The sequence below is a fragment of the Doryrhamphus excisus genome, chromosome 4 (genome assembly GCF_030265055.1).
Source record: "Doryrhamphus excisus isolate RoL2022-K1 chromosome 4, RoL_Dexc_1.0, whole genome shotgun sequence".
Lineage (NCBI taxonomy): Eukaryota > Metazoa > Chordata > Actinopteri > Syngnathiformes > Syngnathidae > Doryrhamphus > Doryrhamphus excisus.
In genome coordinates, this window is record NC_080469.1 from 22601435 (window position 1) to 22623057 (window position 21623).

At 39.9% G+C, this 21623-nt stretch overlaps 1 protein-coding gene across 5 annotated transcripts in view; it reads right to left on the reverse strand.

The window, feature by feature from the left end:
- LOC131127917 (transducin-like enhancer protein 1) overlaps positions 1-21623 on the reverse strand; it is an 86144-nt gene that overhangs the window by 29020 nt on the left and 35501 nt on the right. For 2 of the 5 annotated variants that reach the window (XM_058070272.1, XM_058070271.1), the window contains 2 exons: positions 6540-6640; positions 3612-3675 (listed from right to left, as the gene is read on the reverse strand). In XM_058070272.1, the coding sequence (XP_057926255.1) occupies positions 3612-3632 (21 nt within the window). In that variant the 5' untranslated portion in view covers positions 3633-3675; positions 6540-6640. Of the gene's footprint in view, positions 1-3611; positions 3676-6539; positions 6641-8314; positions 8904-21623 lie in introns of those variants that run through there. The other 3 variants (XM_058070270.1, XM_058070268.1, XM_058070269.1) reach the window with 3 other exon arrangements.

The window sequence follows — 21623 nt, forward strand, 5'->3', positions numbered from 1 at the left end:
GAAACACAGCGTTGATTGACATTTAGCATGGTAGTTGCAACAAATGCTCAACAAAAACATTATAAAGACTTCCATAAGCTAAAACATGATCATTATTTCTATTATAAGGAAGAAATTTGACCACAACCAAGACTGTATGTACAGTTTAGTGTCCAAAATATTGTGATGCGTACCGTACAGTACTGTACGGTGCGATGCGATACCTAACGGGTCACATTGAACACACCACAGTACCATAATTTGAGGTATAAAAGGCAACTAAACCAAACCTATTGTTGTCTTCTTTGCGTTACAGCGTCACTATTGTTATTCGGAAACAGGGCTATAAATTTAATAGCTAGCTAAGGTGTGGTTGATATTTGTCGGAATTATGACTTTTAATGAATATTAAAATATAGCTCCAATGAACCGATATGATCCATAAGTGGGTTAAGCATGTGCTGAAAAAAAGGCGTAACCCACAACAAAGAAACACAGCGTTGATTAAGTGGGATTTCAGAGGAAGACATTTAGCATGGTAGCTGCAACAAATGCTCAACAAAAACAAAATTTTGCAGTCAGGGGGGAAAAAAAACAAAAACATTAAGCTATGATGCAGATAGGGCTTGTTCCTATCGCTGCAACGTTTGAACAAGTGCAAAAAGTTTCCCCGAAACGACCCGTTACTAGCTAGTATCCCACTTGGGGTCACGATTTGTACTTCTGAGGCCACTATTTAATTAGTTTTTTTTTATTTATTAGTCGTGTCACGACTTTGTACGGTACACTTTGTCAAATCCAGCGCTGTTTTAGTCATTCTTAACTGGAGAAACTACAGTTAAATCTAAATGTAAAAAATAAATATAAGTATCGGCCTCAAAAAAATCAACATCACGCATCCCTATTTTTAACCGAAAATTAGTAAAAAAAAAAAAAAAAAAAACTGTCGACAGAAAACAAGATGTGCAAATATCACAAATATGTCACATTCATAGAATTATTAATGGGATGCTGTTAACCACAATGGAAATGGGATCCAATCCAGACTCACACTACTTTGTTCATAGTGTAAACACTACCCCAAATATCTATCTATTGTCCAACATCAATAGACACAAACATATTATTATTATGTGGACCACAGTGTGCATACAATCCAGACTCAGACCATTTTGTACGAGCTCCAAACACTACCCCCAAATAAAACTCACTTAACATGATGGATTAGCATTTTAGCATTAGCGAATAACATGTAGCTGCTGCTGTCGCTCCGTGGATTCAATCCAGACTCACACCATTTTGTTACGTCTGCTGTAATTTTTCTATTGTCAAACACAAACATTCATAGAATTATTAATGGGATGTTGTTAACCACAATGGAAATGGGATCCAATCCAGACTCACACTACTTTGTTCATAGTGTAAACCAGGGGTCGGGAACCTTTTTGGCTAAGAGAGCCATGAAGGCCAGATATTTTAAAATGTGTATCTGTGAGAGCCATATACATTTTTTTAAACATTGAATGCAATAAAATGTGTGCATTTTTATGTAAGACCAACAGTTTTAGATATAATGGGCTCTAATTACGTAGACCAGGCACACTACCCCACGCCAATGGGGTGTGGCCAGCACACTTTCGTGAGCAGCGCAGTGTCCAATAATAAATCAAATACTTGCTGCCATTAATGCAACTTCTGCTGCTGCATGGTTTTGCACCGTACTCCGTACACATATTTCATTCTTTTGGCCATCTTCGTCAGAAGGCTTGGTTCTGCAGCTTTAGCTAGGTGACTATTTGACTAAAGGAGGAAAGTTTACATTTACATGTTGACATCTCAATGACCGAGGTAGACTACCGCATTACCCAGTAATAATCGAGTTTTGGTGTGTGACCTGGAAAATATCATCAGGAAAGATGGATATGGTTGGCCGTATTGCAGTAGAAAAGAGATAGACGGATTCAAATGCATAAGAAAGTTGTTGATTATTTTTCATTTCTGTGATGTTTACTTTAAAATGTTAGCAAAAATACATTTTTATTGTGGTAAGAAACGCTTGAGAGCCAGATACAGTCATCAAAAGAGCCCTACCTGGCTCCCGAGCCATAGGTTCCCTACCTCTGGTGTAAACACTACCCCAAATATCTATCTATTGTCCAACATCAATAGACACAAACATATGGACAAATAAAACTCACTTAACATGATGGATTAGCATTTTAGCATTAGCGAATAACATGTAGCTGCTGCTGTCTCTCCGTGGATTCAATGCAGACTCACACCATTTTGTTCATAGTGTAAACACTACCCCAAATAAGTCTGCTGTAATTGTTTTATTGTCGAACACAAACATTCATAGAATTATTAATGGGATGCTGTTAACCACAATGGAAATGAGATCCAATCCAGACTCACACTACTTTGTTCATAGTGTAAACGCTACCCCAAATATCTATCTATTGTCCAACATCAACAGACACAAACATATGGACAAATAAAACTCACTTAACATGATGGATTAGCATTTTAGCATTAGCGAATAACATGTAGCTGCTGCTGTCTCTCCGTGGATTCAATGCAGACTCACACCATTTTGTTCATAGTGTAAACACTACCCCAAATAAGTCTGCTGTAATTTTTTTATTGTCAAACACAAACATTCATAGAATTATTAATGGGATGCTGTTAACCACAATGGAAATGAGATCCAATCCAGACTCACACTACTTTGTTCATAGTGTAAACACTACCCCAAATATCTATCTATTGTCCAACATTAATAGACACAAACATATGGACAAATAAAACTCACTTAACATGATGGATTAGCATTTTAGCATTAGCGAATAACATGTAGCTGCTGCTGTCTCTCCGTGGATTAAATCCAGACTCACACCATTTTGTTCATAGTGTAAACACTACCCCAAATAAGTCTGCTGTAATTTTTTATAGCCAAACACAAACAATCATAGAATTATTAATGGGATGCTGTTAACCATAATGGAAATGGGATCCAATCCAGACTCACACTACTTTGTTCATAGTGTAAACGCTACCCCAAATAAGTCTGCTGTAATTTTTTTTATTGTCAAACACGAACATTCATAGAATTATTAATGGGATGCTGTTAACCACAATGGAAATGAGATCCAATCCAGACTCACACTACTTTGTTCATAGTGTAAACACTACCACAAATATATATCTATTGTCCAACATCAATAGACACAAACATATTATTATTATTATTGTTATTATTATTATTATTAGCTTAATAAGACATCACGCATCCCTATTTTTAACCGAAAATTAGTAAAAAAAAAACAACTGTCGACAGAAAACAAGACGTGCAAATATCGTTTATCGCCATCCAAACTGTTTCAGCACAAAATAAACATGACAAATTTGATCATCATAATACTCATGTGGTGAAAACATCACTTCAAAAACGTTGGTATTCACTTCCCCCTTCTTTTAACACGCACAAAAAGAGAATCATGGCTTGCGGCGTCAGCTGACAGTTCAGAACACAGACAGGGTCTGATGAGGACACGCCATCTTTCTCAAGGGCACTTACATGTTTGACAAGCAAAAAAAAATAATAATAATAATAAAGTGTAAATGGATCTCACCATGACATAGTGTCTCTGCATCTCCGTCTTTTCACTGGCCAGCTTCTCACACTCCAGCTTTAGACTGAAAAAAAAAAAAATCAAATTAGTTACGGTGCCAAGCACCTCAGGCTTCTCATGCGTACGTTTTTTATTGCCGTAATTGTCTATCAGTACATGTTTTTACAATTCACAATCCCTCTCTTTTGGATTAAAAGAAATCCTGACAAAAAAACAAACCAGCAACTTGCGGATCCTCCGGCGGCTTCTACTTCTACAATAGATAATAATAAGACAACGTATAATCCTGCTTTTTCATTTAGTCTCTGATTAAAGCTTCCCGCAAGAGTGGAAAGAATGAATAGCGAAAATGGAGAACATGACTCTTCCTGTTGAACCGTGACAACCGCGGCGTGTTGGGCCCCTGCCGGCTGTTTGCGCAGTGTCACTCCTGCCTTCTGTCACGATATGTTTACACATCGCTGGATTTCACCTGTCGTACCGCCACCCGACAACAAATAAATACAATAATGCAAAAGAGTGGGGGGGGGGAATAACGAGTGATTTATGAGACCCAAACGCCACATTAGCTAGCTCTCCGTGGATTCAATCCAGACTCACACCATTTTGTTCATGGTGAAACCCTACCCCAAATACGGCTGAACACAAACATTCATAGAATTATTAATGGGATGCTGTTAACCACAATGGAAATGGGATCCAATCCAGACTCACACTACTTTGTTCATAGTGTAAACACTAACCCAAATATCTATCTATTGTCCAACATCAATAGACACAAACATATTATTATTATTATTATTATTATTATTATTATTATTATTATTATTATTATTATTATTATTATTATTATTATTATTATTATTATTATTATTATTATTATTATTATTATTATCATTATTATTATTATTATTATTATGTGGACCACAGTGTGCATCCAATCCAGACTCACACTACTTTGTTCATAGTGTAAACACTACCCCAAATAAGTCTGCTGTAATTTTTTTTATTGTCAAACACAAACATTCATAGAATTATTAATGGGATGCTGTTAACCACAATGGAAATGGGATCCAATCCAGACTCACACTACTTTGTTCATAGTGTAAACACTAACCCAAATATCTATCTATTGTCCAACATTAATAGACACAAACATATGGACAAATAAAACTCAGACCATTTTGTACGAGCTCCAAACACTACCCCCAAATAAAACTCGCTTAACATGATGACATCTTAGAGTTTGTAACTACATGATGTGGATTAGCATCTTAGCATTAGCTAGCTCTCCGTGGATTCAATCCAGACTCAGACCATTTCGTACGAGCTCCAAACACTACCCCCAAATAAAACTCACGTAACATGACGACAGGTTAGCGTTTGTAACTACATGATGTGGATTAGCATCTTAGCATTAGCTAGCGCTCCGTGGATTAAATCCAGACTCAGACCATTTTGTACAAGCTCAAAACACTACCCCCAAATCAAACTCACTTAACATGATGACAGCTTAGAGTTTGTAACTACATGATGTGGATTAGCATGTTAGCATTAGCTAGCTCTCTGTGGATTCAATGCAGACTCAGACCATTTTGTACGAGCTCCAAACACTACCCCCAAATAAAACTCACTTAACATGACGACAGGTTAGAGTTTGTAACTACATGATGTGGATTAGCATTTTAGCATTAGCTAGCTCTCTGTGGATTCAATCCAGACTCAGACCATTTTGTACGAGCTCCAAACACTACCCCCAAATAAAACTCACTTAACATGACGACAGGTTAGAGTTTGTAACTACATGATGTGGATTAGCATCTTAGCATTAGCTAGCTCTCTGTGGATTCAATCCAGACTCAGACCATTTTGTACGAGCTCCAAACACTACCCCCAAATAAAACTCACTTAACATAATGACAGCTTAGAGTTTGTAACTACATGATGTGGATTAGCATTTTAGCATTAGCTAGCTCACCGTGGATTCAATCCAGATTCACACCATTTTGTTCATGGTGAAACATTACCCCAAATACGGCTGCTGTAATTTTTCTATTGTCGAACACAAACATTCATAGAATTATTAATGGGATTCTGTTAACCACAATGGAAATGGGATCCAATCCAGACTCACACTACTTTGTTCATGGTGAAACCCTACCCCAAATACGTCTGCTGTAATTTTTCTATTGTCGAACACAAACATTCATAGAATTATTAATGGGATGCTGTTAACCACAATGGAAATGGGATCCAATCCAGACTCAAACTACTTTGTTCATAGTGTAAAGACTGCCCCAAATAAAGCCACATCTATCTATACGTTTATCTGTATATCTAGTGTCTAACAAACATACTGGGGATCAAAATGTGCATGGGATCCAGTCCAGACTCACACCAGTTTGTTTATGTTGTAAACACTAAGCCAAATGTGCTTCCTGTTATCTATTAGACTATCCATCATCAAACACATAGCACACAAACAAACCTATGATTATTAATAGGTGGATAACAATGTGTATGGGATCCAATCCAGACTCACACCATTTTGTTTCTAGTGTAAACAACACTTTTACATCTGTCACGATATGTTTACACATCGCTGGATTTCACCTGTCGTACCGCCACCCAACAACAAATAAATACAATAATGCAAAAAAGGTGGAAAATACTGAGTGATTTATGAGATTCAAACGCTACTCATCACCGCTACTTGGACCTACCGCAGCGTGTAAAAAAAATACAAAAAAAAACAAGCCGGATGCCTGAGTGTGCCGCTTTGCGTGCGCTTTTCTGAACCCGATCTCATGTTTATGGGTGAGTTTGAGGCCAGACTTTTTCAAACAGGAGGAGGGTGGCTGCGGTTGCCTAGCATGTATACACTAGATTACAAAGGGACCATTAAAACACAACATGAGTATTATCCACCTGTGGTACTGGGCCTGCAGGAACTGAAACTCTTCCTTGATGCGGTCCAGGGACTCAGGAATGGTGAACTTAAAGGGCTGGCCCGGAGCCTGGTGGGGCGTCTGATGTAAACACAAACATGTTATTATTAAAAAGGCATACAGTGGACCGCAATTTGTTTCATCAACAAAATACATACATGGGTATAGATAGTACACAGTGCTATATATCATCTAACATAAACACACATGCAAATATATGTCTATTTCAAACATAATGAGGACCACAATGGGCATGTAATCCAATCCGAATTTGGTTTATGGTGTAAACAAAAAAGCTTTATTAACCTAATGATAGCTTACACATTTCCTTACATGTTGCGGATGAATGACATGGCTGTTGTTGTTGTTTTTTATTAATGGATTCAATCCGGATTCACACTACTTTGTTCATAGTGTAAACACTACCCCAAATATCTATCTATTGTCCAACATCAATAGACACAAACATGTTAATATTATTATTATGCGGACCACAGTGTGCATCTAATCCAGACTCAGACCATTTTGTGAGAGCTCCAAACAAAACTCACTTTGATGGATTAGCATTTTAGCATTAGCGAATAACATGTAGTTGCTGCTGTCTCCCCGTGGATTAAATCCAGACTCACACCATTTTGTTCATGGTGAAACCCTACCCCAAATACTGTAATTTTTCTATTGTCAAACACAAACATTCATAGAATTATTAATGGCTGTTATTAACCACAATGGAAATGAGATCCAATCCAGACTCACACTACTTTGTTCATAGTGTAAACACTACCCCAAATACGGCTGCTGTAATTTTTCTATTGTCGAACACAAACATTCATAGAATTATTAATAGGATGCTGTTAACCACAATGGAAATGGGATCCAATCCAGACTCACACTACTTTGTTCATAGTGTAAACACTACCCCAAATATCTATCTATTGTCCAACATCAATAGACACAAACATATTATTATTATGTGGACCACAGTGTGCATCCAATCCAGACTCAGACCATTTTGTACGAGCGCCAAACACTACCCCCAAATCAAACTCACTTACCATGATGTAGATTAGCATTTTAGCATTAGCTAGCTCTCCGTGGATTCAATCGAGACTCACACCATTTTGTTCATGGTGAAACCCTACCCCAAATACGGCTGAACACAAACATTCATAGAATTATTAATGTGATGCTGTTAACCACAATGGAAATGGGATCCAATCCAGACTCACACGACTTTGTTCACAGTGTAAACACTGCCCCAAATAAAGCCACATCTATCTATACGTATATCTGTATATCTAGTGTCTAATAAACATACTGGGGATCAAAATGTGCATGGGATCCAGTCCAGACTCACACCAGTTTGTTTATGTTGTAAACACTAATCCAAATGTGCTTCCTGTTATCTTTTAGACTATCCATCATCAAACACATGCACACAAACAAATGATTATTATTATTAATAGGTGGATAACAATGTGCATGAGATCCAATCCAGACTCACACCATTTTGTTTCTAGTGTAAACAACACTTTTACATCCAAATGTATATATAGCTATTAATACAGGCATAATGTGGGACACAATGTGAATGGAATCCGATTCATATTCACATCATTTTGTGTATAGTGTGAACAGTATAATCCAAACCCATTATCTAAATCGATGTATCTCAGGATGTTACAAGAAGGTGATGAACAGCAAAGCCATAAAGGGGTAAGGGGACAGGTCGAGGGGGGGGTGGGGGGGTCTTACCGGGTGTCGCCCCTGGGGGAACATTGTTATCTCCGGATGGGGGGGGGGGGGTGCTCCCCACTTTCTAAGCACCAAAACTCGGTGTTGAAGTATAGGGCTGCACCGGCTCACCAAGCCATCGGGAACAAATCAAACCCGCTACGGTGCTCCTCTTTGGGTCCTTTTCTTCCCTGCTCTCCCGTCGACGAAGAACCAGGTGAGGGTAGTCCTGTGTATATTCCGAGTGGGGGAAAAAAGTAGACCCAAAGAAACGAATCCGCGCTGGGTTAATTGCGGCGAGGAGTCAACACTTGACTCGTGGAATTATTAATTTTGGTGTATATTCGCGTCCCCGTCCACTTTTACTGTAGAAAAAAAGGTAATATGTTGTTAGTTTGGCTAACAACTACTTCCACGGCGGCGGCTGAAGCGGACCAGCAGTAGTCCTCAGTCCGGCTGTAGTTCCCTTCAATGGCAACTTTCTCACGCGGTTTCACGCTCCAAGCTAACCGACTGCTGTAAGGACCGCCCACCGAAGCGACAAGCCAGCCAATCGCAAACGGCGCTCCACGTGGGTCTCATGCGGTGGGACTGCGTCGCTGACCAATCACCGCGGCGCACACTGCCCCGTGGCCGTTGACCTGGTTGTGCTTGTCGAGGAGAGCTGGCCAATTGGAGCGCTGCTACTTCGCAGACGAGCGAGCCAGCACGAGGAGAGGGAGAAGTAGAGGGAAGGGCAGGTCTAAGCTGTCAATCAAAGTAACGTGGCACAAGAAAGTAATCGGGCCAAACACACACATGCAAGCACACACACACACACACACACACACACACACACACACACAAATACTGGTTTTCTTTCTTTTAGTAGCTGCTGTTGTTCCTAACAAGTGTCATGACAAACCAACCCTCCCTTCTACCAACAGTCATGTGATAAAATTAGGACACCCCATGAAGCCAGCCACTGTTATTTGTAAAACATAGATAAACAACTTTGATAAAAGCAACAGAAGTATTGAGATACTGCATACTGTTTCTCTTGTGGTGCAAAAAAATACATGTACAAGCAGATTTAATCTTTTCAACCCTAACCTAACTAGGGTTATTAATCATAGCAACAAAGGAGTTAACTCAAGGGATCAGTAAAGCGGCACATTGTCACAAGTCTAAAGAAAAAGTCTAAAAAAAACAACAAAAAAAGTAATTTATTGTATTTAATCCAAGGAATTTTACATTGCATATTTTTTCCAGAAAAATGCACACATATTATATTCAATTATTAATTGAATTTAGTGAATTGCAGCTTAATTTACATCTCCCGCTCTCACTGTAAATAAAGGTTATGTAACGTTTAGCATGACTAAACAGCACTTTAACTGAAAGGCATAAAGGGGATAAAAAGATAAAATAGCGGGTGACAAACAACAGATGTGATAAAAGTGCACCGGGTCATGATTGGTGAGCTGGCTCGTAAAAAAAAAAAAAAACCCAGCCGTGTTCCACTTATCCCATCTAAGCACTCCATGTGGAAAAGCCCTCAGGGCCTACGCCGACTTGTGATTGGCTTGGAGGGCTCGACCCCTTCGCCCTTTCACCCGTTGCAGCGGCTGATCCAGTGCATATGAGAGACTCCTGACTGTGACCAGCCGTGACCTTTTTCTCACAGCTCTTACCGACACACACACACAGGTGTTGTTCAGTGGGTGGTAGTGTTGGAGACTCGCGAGCGTCCATCTTTGATCCCATTTTTTGTCTCTCTGGGTGTTCCCTGAGCGGAACAACCTGGCGTTCTTAACATAACACCGTCACAAAAAAAAAAAAAAAAAAAAAAAAAAAAAAAAAAAAAGCAGGGGTCTCAAACTTGCGGCCCGCGGGCCAAATGTGGCCCGCGAGACGCTACTTTGAGGCCCCCCACCTTGATACCAAAAGTTTAATGTTGAAATGACACACTTAAAGCTGTGTGCACACCGTACACAATTAACATGATTTTGCCCCTGCCCATACTGTTACCCTACCCTGTTACCCCGCCCTCTTTTGCTTTGGATTAGCAATGAAGCTAAAGGCTTATGACGCTGGTTACAAATAAATGCAGGAAAATGATTTGGAATAAAACGGAAAATACACGTCAAGATGAAGCATGTTGTTAAAGTTACGACGCTGCTCCCAGATGGAACTGAGTACGATGCTAACTTGCTAATTGGGTAAAATTATTAATTTTTAATTAATGTTCATGTTAAAGGTTAAATAACTCTAGTATTCAACGCTGGTCACTAGGGGTCAGTAATGTTACTGTACTGTATTTAGTCTGATTAGTATATCTACTATTGATGACTATAGGGTTGCTATTTGATGTCCAGAGGGCTCTAGTCATGTTAAACGGGTTTTCTATGATCCAACTATGAAAATTAATTAATTCATTTTCTACCGCTGATTCTCACGAGGGTCACGGGGGATGCTGGAGCCTATCCCAGCTGTCTTCAGGCGAGAGGCGGGGTACACCCTGGACTGGTGGCCAGGCAATCACAGGGCACATATAGACAAACAACCATTCACACTCACATTCATACCTATGGACAATTTGGAGTTGCTAATTAACCTAGCATGTTTTTTGGAATGTGGGAGGAAAACCGGAGTACATGCAAACTCCACACAGAGATGGATGAGGGTGGAATCGAACTTGGGTCTCCTACCTGTGAGGTCTGCACGCTAACCACTCGCCCCCCATGTTGTTTGTTTACGCCGCCATCTTGTAGTCGCTAATTAACCTAGCATGTTTTTTGGAATGTGGGAGGAAAACCGGAGTACCCGGAGAAAACCCACGCATGCATGGGGAGAACATGCAAACTCCACACAGAGGGTGGAATTTGAACCCTGGTCTCCTAGCTGTGAGGTGTGTGTGCTAACCACTCAACCACCGTGCAACCGAGTGCAACTTTGGTACTTCTGTTAAAATAGCCTGAACGATGCTTTGCACTCAGATGCATTATTAGTATATTAAATTTTGGGCGTATTCATTTTTTTTAATGATTGAATGTTTGCATTGTTTTGCTCTAGTGCTTTTCAAACGAGGCTTTTCTAACCGTCACACCCGACACAATTACCGCAAGATGCTGTGTTATGTGCAAAAGGTAAAAGATGTATGGACTGTGTTATGGCACTCTATACACACTCTATATTTGACTCATGCTGAAACTCGAGGCAGATGGCGCCCCCGGTGTGTGATTGAAAGGTCACATTTGTTCATATTGAGAAATATCTTAAAACAAACATTCACTTATGCTTTTACCCCAGTGGAGAAACTCACACTGAACTTTTGTACGTGTATTCCCGGGGACTTGCGGTTGCCAGAGCCGTAACTGTAGCATAAGGATTCCATGATAATAATAATAATAATATTATTACAACACATTATCTTATTTGCCATCTCATATTGGCATCCAGCTGAGTGCGAGGCATGTAACATGACCTTGCGTGGGGTGGCGGTGGTGGCGGGGGAAAGAAAATGGAGGAAAATCGGAATCACAAGGTCTGTGTGGTAGCGACATAATGTAGCTAAGGATATTAGAGTGTCTCTTTCAGGTCAGCTTGGCAGCACATTTAGTTAAATCGCTCTCTGGTCTGAGAGGTAAGTACAATACGATTAAGATTATAGGATTAAGACTTCAAGGTAACCATTAATGGCTTACAGGGTGAGAGAATAGAAACCCTTTTAAGGGGAAGCGTCCACTGCCAGGATGGACATGTGATTCGGATCGGAGAGAGCGGACTCACACTCGGCCACTCGCGTCCACTTTACACCTGAGGTTTTGGTTAGGTTAGGGGCTCTGATTCAGGGGCAGGGACAAACAACCATTCACACTCACGTTCATACCTATGGACAATTTGGAGTCGCTAATTAACCTAGCATGTTTTTTTTGGAATGTGGGAGGAAACCGGAGTACCCGGAGGAGAACATGCAAACTCCACACAGAGATGGCCGAGAGTGGAATTGAACTCGGGTCTCCGAGCTGTGAGGTCTATGCACTAACCACTCGAACACCGTGCATAGAACACCATAAAAATGCTCAGAGTAAAAAAAATGTAGCATTATTATTTTGCATGCACCGAGGGTGGAATCGAACTCGGGTCTCCTAGCTGTGAGGTCTATGCACTAACCACTTGACCGCCGTGCAACCGAAAAGAGGTTCATCAAAATAACCATTCATTCATTCATTTTCTACCACTTATCCTCATGACGGGGTGCTGGAGTCTATCCCAGCCGACTTTGGGCGAGAGGCGGGGTACACCCTGGACTGGTGGCCAGCCAATCACAGGGCACATATAGACAAACAACCATTCACACTCACATTCATACCTATGGACAATTTGGAGTCGCTAATTAACCTAGCATGTTTTTTTTGGAATGTGGGAGGAAACCGGAGTACCCGGAGAAAACCCACGCATGCACGGGGAGAACATGCAAACTCCACACAGAGATAGCCGAGGGTGGAATTGAACCCTGGTCTCCTAGCTGTGAGGTCTGCGTGCTAACCACTCGAGCAAATAACAATTCATTTACAAACATAAAACCCATGACTTTTCACATTTGCAACTATATGTGTGTATGTGTTAAAATGTCCCTACAATGTGTAACATCTCGCAAGTTCTTAACGATAACCAATACCTTTCAGAACGGAAAGACTGTAAATAGAACAAATAGAGGCCCTGTGATTGGCTAGCCACCAGTCCAGGGTGTACCCCGCCTCTCGTCCGAAGACAGCTGGGATAGGCTCAAGCCAGACACGCCATTTAATCAATGCCATCACTCCACTCGCAAGTTCTTAATGATAACACATAACTAACATAAAACATAAAAATGAATGGATTTTGTCAAACCCCCAACACGCTCGCACACCTGTGAGTATGTTGGTGCGCATGATCAAGACGTCTCGTTTAATTAATGCTAACACTCCACTTGCAAGTTATTAATGATAATACACACATTTCATAACAGAAATATTCATTAGTTCATTTTGTGCCGCTTATCCTCATGAGGGTTGCAAAGGGGGGGGTGCTGGAGCCTATCCCAGAGGCGGTGTACACCCTAGACTGGTGGCCAGCCAATCACAGGGCACATATAGACAAACAACCATTCACACTCACATTCATACCTATGGACAATTTGGAGTCGCTAATTAACCTAGCATGTTTTTGGAATGTGGGAGGAAACCGGAGTACCCGGAGAAAACCCACGCATGCACGGGGAGAACATGCAAACTCCACACAGAGATGGCTGAAGGTGGAATTAAACTCGGGTCTCCAAGCGGTGAGCCCTACGCGATAACCACTCGTCCACCGTGCAGCCATAACAGAAATAGACGAAAAATAATAAAAGTGAGTCAAGTAAAAAAAAAACGTAAAATTTAATTAATGCAATCACTTGACTCATAAGTAATTAAAGACCAACTTGAAATCGAAGAAGTAATATTGTAATATATTGCAGTAATACAGCAGTGTGAGCGCAGGAGCAGGGTGCGAATGGCCTAGTAGTGTAGTTAAAACACAGTAGTTGGCCAGACAGCGTAGTTAAAATTTCCTTAACAAATAGCTCATCCATTCCGGGAGTGTCCCCCCCCCCACTCCCCCGGCGGAGTCATTTGCTTGGAGTGGAGAAGCAACACAATTAGCCTCCACTTTGGATGGGGGACAAGAAGCCATACAAGCCTCATTTGGTTTGCAAATGTCCCATTTCGTTGTGATTTAGTGGCTAAAACAAATGGCGGGGGCTTTGTTTTTACAGAGGAGGGCGTTGGGGGGGGGGGGGGGGTAGTCGGAGAGAGGGAGAAGTGGCTATTTTAGCGCTGACCCGGTCATCTGGCCTGGAGAGGAGAGAAGAGGCTCTCCCAGATAATGACTGAACAAGCAGCTTTGTGTGGGAGCACAAATGGAGTGATCCCACTCACCACAAGAGGAGTGTTGCTGTGTGTGTGTGTCTGTGTGTGTGTGTGTGAGCTGATATGCAAACATGTCAATGTGCACATTTGCTTCCATGAGTGTGTGATGCGAGATGGGACGGGGTGTCAAAAAGAGTATTCATTGTCCTGAGGTGTTTTGGTGTGTGTCAACAGACAGTCATTTGCATGAAGGGCTTCTTATCTTTTGTTTTGTTTTGACTCTTGAATTGAAAAAAAAAATGGACGCTGGTTTGAATACCGCCAGCTCTCTCTCCAGCTCGCGCTCTGGCTGGAAAGTTGTTGTGAGAGGACGCACACAGTAGCCTCTTTCACACAAAGATCTTGAAAAATAAGATAAGATATGCCTTTATTTGTGCCACAAGGGGAAATTCCAGATTTATGGCAGCAAAATCAGAGTATAAAAAGCACACAAGGGCATAGAAAGTGCAAATACAAATCAATAATTTTACTATTTACAGCACAGTTTTAATATTTATTGCACAGCAATTGTACAGGATTCTTGGAGCAGTTTATAATCAGAGTATAAAAAGCACACAAGGGCATAGAAAGTACAAATACAAATCAATAATTTTGATATTTACAGCACGGTTTTTCTATTTATTGCACAGTTTATTGCACATCAATTGTACAGGATTCTTGGAGCAATTTACAATCAGAGTATAAAAAGCACACAAGGGCATAGAAAGTGCAAATCCAAGTTAAATAAGTTTACTATGGTTTTACTATTTATTGCACAGTTTATTGCACAGCAATTGTACAGGATTCTTGGAGCAGTTTATAATCAGAGTATAAAAAGCACACAAGGGCATATAAAGTGCAAATACAAATCAATAAGGTTACTATTTACAGCATTACAGCATAATTTTACTATTTATTGCACAGTTTTTACTCTGATTATAAACTGCTCCAAGAATCCTGTACAATTGCTGTGCAATAAATCGTAAAACTGCTGTAAATAGTAAACTTATTGATTTGTATTTGCACTTTCTTTGTCCTAGTGGACTTTTTGTACTCTGATCATAAACTGCTCCAAGAATCCTGTACAATTGCTGTGCAATAAACCATGCAATAAATAGTAAGACCGTGCTGTAAATAGTAAACGTATTTAACTTGTATTTACACTTTCTATGCCCTTGTGTGCTTTTTTATACTCTGATTATAAACTGCTCCAAGAATCCTGTACAATTGCTGTGAAATAAACCGTGCAATAAATAGTAAAACCATGCTGTAAATAGTAAACTTATTGATTTGTATTTGCACTTTCTATGCCCTTGTGTGCTTTTTATACTCTGATTATAAACTGCTCCAAGAATCCTGTACAATTGCTGTGAAATAAACCGTGCAATAAATAGTAAAACCATGCTGTAAATAGTAAACTTATTGATTTGTATTTGCACTTTCTATGCCCTTGTGTGCTTTTTATACTCTGATTATAAACTGCTCCAAGAATCCTGTACAATTGCTGTGAAATAAACCGTGCAATAAATAGTAAAACCGTGCTGTAAATAGTAAACTTATTGATTTGTATTTGCACTTTCTATGCCCTTGTGTGCTTTTTATACTCTGATTATAAACTGCTTCAAGAATCCTGTACAATTGCTGTGCAATAAACTGTGCAATAAATAGTAAAATCGTGCTGTAAATAGTAAACTTATTGATTTGCATTTACACTTTCTATGCCCTTGTGTGCTTTTTATACTCTGATTATAAACTGCTCCAAGAATCCTGTACAATTGCTGTGCAATAAACCGTGCAATAAATAGTAAAACCGTGCTGTAAATAGTAAACGCATTGATTTGTATTTACACTTTCTATGCCCTTGTGTGCTTTTTATACTCTGATTATAAACTGCTGCAAGAATCCTGTACAATTGCTGTGCAATAAACTGTGCAATAAATAGTAAAATCGTGCTGTAAATAGTAAACTTATTGATTTGCATTTACACTTTCTATGCCCTTGTGTGCTTTTTATACTCTGATTATAAACTGCTGCAAGAATCCTGTACAATTGCTGTGTAATAAACCGTGCAATAAATAGTAAAACTGTGCTGTAAATAGTAAACGTATTGATTTGTATTTGCACTTTCTTTGCCCTAGTGTGCTTTTTATACTCTGATTATAAACTGTTCCAAGAATCCTGCAAATACAAGTTAAATAAGTTTACTATTTACAGCATGGTTTTCGTATTTATTGTACAGTTTATTGTACAGGATTCTTGGAGCAGTTTATATTATGGACTCTGATCTCCTTCACACACTTTGGATGTATCGTCCTGTCATGTTTGTCACGGAGGACAGCTTGGCTGTCGTCAAAATGTCAAGAAAAGATCAGGCATTTATTCCTTTCACACAGAACTCAACCTGTGCACACCTTTCAAACAGCAACAGAGCAAGTACTTTCCTACTGGATTATGGCATTATCTTTGATCTGACTGTCATGTGAGCCACGATCCACTCTTATCTCCTCAGTAAATCGCTATGTCACATGTCCACAGAGATCCTCCACCGCGGTGTTGATCTACAGATGACATCAGCTCTCTGCCTTCAAGCCTTTGAGCAGCAAGTCCACAGGAATTTGTCACCACACATAAAGGCAATGACATCCTGTACGTACATCGATGCCTGTTAGGCTTTGTGTCGCGTAAAGTTATCAGCGCGTCATCACAACAACATTTCTCACATTCTTTGAGACGTTGTTGCATGAAAGCATGCGGAGTAGGAGCATGGCCGACAGTGACAGGAGCCATAGAACCAACAACCATATTGAGGATCTTTGATTGGACTTTGGACTGTACTGCTTTCTTGCAGTAGGTCCTTAAAGACAGCGTTTGTCATTTTGAGGATCTTTGACTAGCGTTGTTGCAGTGGGGGCCTTACTGAGAACGTTTGTCATATTGAGAGTCTTTGACTAGTTTCTTACAGTAGGTCCTTAAAGACAACATTTGTCATATTGAGGATCTTTGACTAGCTTTCTTACAGTAGGTCCTTAAAGACAGCGTTTGTCATATTGAGGATCTTTGACTAGCTTTCTTACAGTAGGTCCTTAAAGACAACATTTGTCATATTGAGGATCTTTGACTAGCTTTCTTACAGTAGGTCCTTAAAGACAACATTTGTCATATTGAGGATCTTTGACTAGCTTTCTTACAGTAGGTCCTTAAAGACAGCGTTTGTCATATTGAGGATCTTTGACTAGCATTGTTGCAGTAGGGCCTTAAAGACAGGGTTTGTCATTTTGAGGATCTTTGACTAGCTTTCTTACAGTAGGTCCTTAAAGACAGCGTTTGTCATATTGAGGATCTTTGACTAGCTTTCTTACAGTAGGTCCTTAAAGACAGCGTTTGTCATTTTGAGGATCTTTGACTAGCTTTCTTACAGTAGGTCCTTAAAGACACCGTTTGCGATATTGAGGATCTTTGACGAGCGTTGTTGCAGTGCGGCCTTACAGAGAGCGTTTGTCATATTGAGGGTCTTTGACTAGTTTCTTACAGTAGGTCCTTAAAGACAGTGTTTGTCATATTGAGGGTCTTTGACTAGTTTCTTACAGTAGGTCCTTAAAGACAGTGTTTGTCATTTTGAGGATCTTTGACTAGCGTTGTTGCAGTGGGGGCCTTACAGAGAGCGTTTGTCATATTGAGGGTCTTTGACTAGTTTCTTACAGTAGGGCCTTAAAGACAACGTTTGTCATATTGAGGATCTTTGACTAGCTTTCTTACAGTAGGTCCTTGTCATATTGAGGATCTTTGACCACCTTTCTTACAGTAGGTCCTTAAAGACAATGTTTGTCATATTGAGGATCTTTGACTAGCGTTGTTGCAGTAGGGCCTTAAAGACAGGGTTTGTCATTTTGAGGATCTTTGACTAGCTTTCTTACAGTAGGTCCTTAAAGACAATGTTTGTCATATTGAGGATCTTTGACTAGCTTTCTTACAGTAGGTCCTTAAAGACACCGTTTGCAATATTGAGGATCTTTGACGAGCATTGTTGCAGTGGGGCCTTACAGAGAGCGTTTGTCATATTGAGGGTCTTTGACTAGTTTCTTACAGTAGGTCCTTAAAGACAACGTTTGTCATATTGAGGTTCTTTGACTAGCTTTCTTAGAGTAGGTCCTTAAAGACAGCGTTTGTCATATTGAGGATCTTTGACTAGCTTTCTTACAGTAGGTCCTCAAAGACAATGTTTGTCATATTGAGGATCTTTGACTAGCGTTGTTGCAGTAGGTCCTTAAAGACACCGTTTGCAATATTGAGGATCTTTGACCAGCATTGTGGCAGTGGGGCCTTACAGAGAGCGTTTGTCATATTGAGGGTCTTTGACTAGTTTCTTACAGTAGGTCCTTAAAGACAACGTTTGTCATATTGAGGATCTTTGACTAGCTTTCTTACAGTAGGTCCTCAAAGACAACGTTTGTCATATTGAGGGTCTTTGACTAGTTTCTTACAGTAGGTCCTCAAAGACAACGTTTGTCATATTGAGGATCTTTGACTAGCTTTCTTACAGTAGGTCCTTAAAGACAACATTTGTCATATTGAGGATCTTTGACTAGCGTTGTTGCAGTGGGGCCTTAATATTCATTAATTATTAATTTTCTACCGCTTATCTTCACGAGGGTCCCAGGGGGTGCTGGAGCATATAACAGCTGTCTTCGGGCGAGAGGCGGGGTACACCCTGGACTGGTGGCCAGCCAATCACAGGGCACATATAGACAAACAACCATTCACACTCACATTCATACCTTTTTATGGCTTAAAACTGCTCTAAATGTGACATTAGTGTACAGTTGCGTCATCACAGCAACAGAACCAATGTTGTAATAGCGTCTTGTAAATATAAACATCTGAGGGTTGCCTACAGCCACAGCTGTTAATTTTATTTTTTTGAACACAACACTATTTAGAGACCCCAGCGGGTTATTTGCTATTAATAGACTTTGAGGTTTAGTGACTAGAGGCGTTAAGTGTAGCATTTCGGAATTTTTTTTATTGGAAAATATGTCCATAATATTTCCCAATTGTCGTCTCAGGTGACTGATCTCGGTGTGAAATGGAACGCATGTCAAATTATATACGTGTACTGTGTTTCAGTTCAATTATGGTCATTTTTCCCCCATTTGGAATGCATTAGCTAAATGTCACACTCTGCTTTTGTTCACATATTTTATGTGTTTTTTTTTTTTTTTTCCTTTGCCCTTTAGGAGCAGTGTGATAACTAATTGAATTATCATGTCATCCCTCCCCAAGGGAAGCATGTTAAAAGGCTGTCTTTAATGTTTTTAATTCATTCTAGTAACATGTGAGCGAAGCAAAACCGATGTGTTGAGAATAAATTATTAGACATTACCGATAGTGGATATATTGTTAAGCGTATATTATTATTTGTATTAAGTAATTTGAGGCATACAGTTTTTTCCAGGAAGTAAAAAAATAATAAAAATAATAATAATAATAAAGAAAGTACAACATGTGGTTTATATCATATGAAAACAATCCATTACATATGGCTCATTTACTGTTTGCATACAGGGATTTGAAACGGGATACACTTTGAGGCAGGTCCCAGATCCAGGACTATGTGAAACAGGTTTTCTGGCCCGCAACGTGGTGTTCATTCCCACTTTGCTGAGTTCTTGTATAATTTATGAGAGCGCATTAAACAGCCTAGCGCCGGGCAAGACTATCATGTAAACAGATCAGGGCTTTTTACAGGCAGCTTGCCGGCTGTTTAAACAGGCAAAAAAGGAAGAAGGGGGAGTACGAGGGAAATTAAAAGCTAAATGGGAAACACGTGTGTGTGTGTGTGTGTGTGTAGGGTATTGGGTTCTGCAAGAAGTCGATGAGGAAGTGACACAGTGTGAGGCTCAAGTACACATATAAAAAAAAGTGGCCAAACACATCTAATCACACACACACACACACACACACACATGCATGCATGCAGACACACAAAAAAACCCACACATGGACCACAAAAACCTCCAGTTTCATCAGCTCCAGCTGTGAGGCCAGACCTATCAAAGGCAACATGTGGAGCGGAGATGATCAGGTCCAGATGGGGGACGCAGACCTGCTCCGTGTCGTTTTGTTACTTGACACCAGGGATGCCCCCCCTCCTCCCCCCCACACACACACTTCAGCTCATAACTTGGGAGCGACTAGCATTTTTGAAGCCGATTCCTAAAAAAACAGCAAGGCGTTCCTGTCATATTGAGGATCTTGGGCTCATATTGAGGATCTTTGACTAGCTTACTTACATTAGGTCCTTAAAGACAACGTTTGTCATATTGAGGATCTTTGACTAGCTTTCTTACAGTAGGTCCTTAAAGACAGTGTTTGTCATATTGAGGATCTTTGACTAGCGTTGTTGCAGTAGGGCTTTAAAGACAGCATTTGTCATATTAAGGATCTTTGACTAGCGTTGTTGCAGTAGGGCTTTAAAGACAACATTTGTCAGATTGAGGATCTTTGACTAGTTTTCTTACATTAGGTCCTTAAAGACAACGTTTGTCATATTGAGGATCTTTGACTAGCTTTCTTACAGTAGGTCATTAAAGAAAACATTTGTCATATTGAGGATCTTTGACTAGCTTTTTTACAGTAGGTCATTAAAGACAACGTTTGTCATATTGAGGATCTTTGACTAGCTTTCTTACAGTAGGTCCTTAAAGACAACATTTGTCATAGTGAGGATCTTTGACTAGCTTTTTTACAGTAGGGCCTTAAAGACAGGGTTTGTCATATTGAGGATCTTTGACTAGCTTTCTTACGGTAGGTCCTTAAAGACAGCATTTGTCATATTGAGGATCTTTGACTAGCTTTCTTACAGTAGGTCCTTAAAGACAGCATTTGTCATATTGAGGATCTTTGACTAGCGTTGTTGCAGTAGTGCTTTAAAGACAGCATTTGTCATATTAAGGATCTTTGACTAGCTTTCTTACAGTAGGTCATTAAAGACAACGTTTGTCATATTGAGGATCTTTGACTAGCTTTTTTACAGTAGGTCATTAAAGACAATGTTTGTCAGGTTGAGGATCTTTGACTAGCATTGTTGCAGTAGGTCCTTAAAGACAGCGTTTGTCAGATTGAGGATCTTTGACTAACGTTGTTGCAGTAGGTCCTTAAAGACAGTGTTTGTCATATTAAGGATCTTTGACTAGCTTTCTTACAGTAGGTCCTTAAAGACAACGTTCGTCATATTGAGGATCTTTGACTAGCTTTCTTACAGTAGGTCCTGAAAGACAACGTTTGTCATATTAAGGATCTTTGACTACTAGCGTTGTTGCAGTAGGGCCTTAAAGACAGGGTTTGTCATATTGAGGATCTTTGACTAGCTTTCTTACAGTAGGTCCTTAAAGACAACGTTTGTCATATTGAGGATCTTT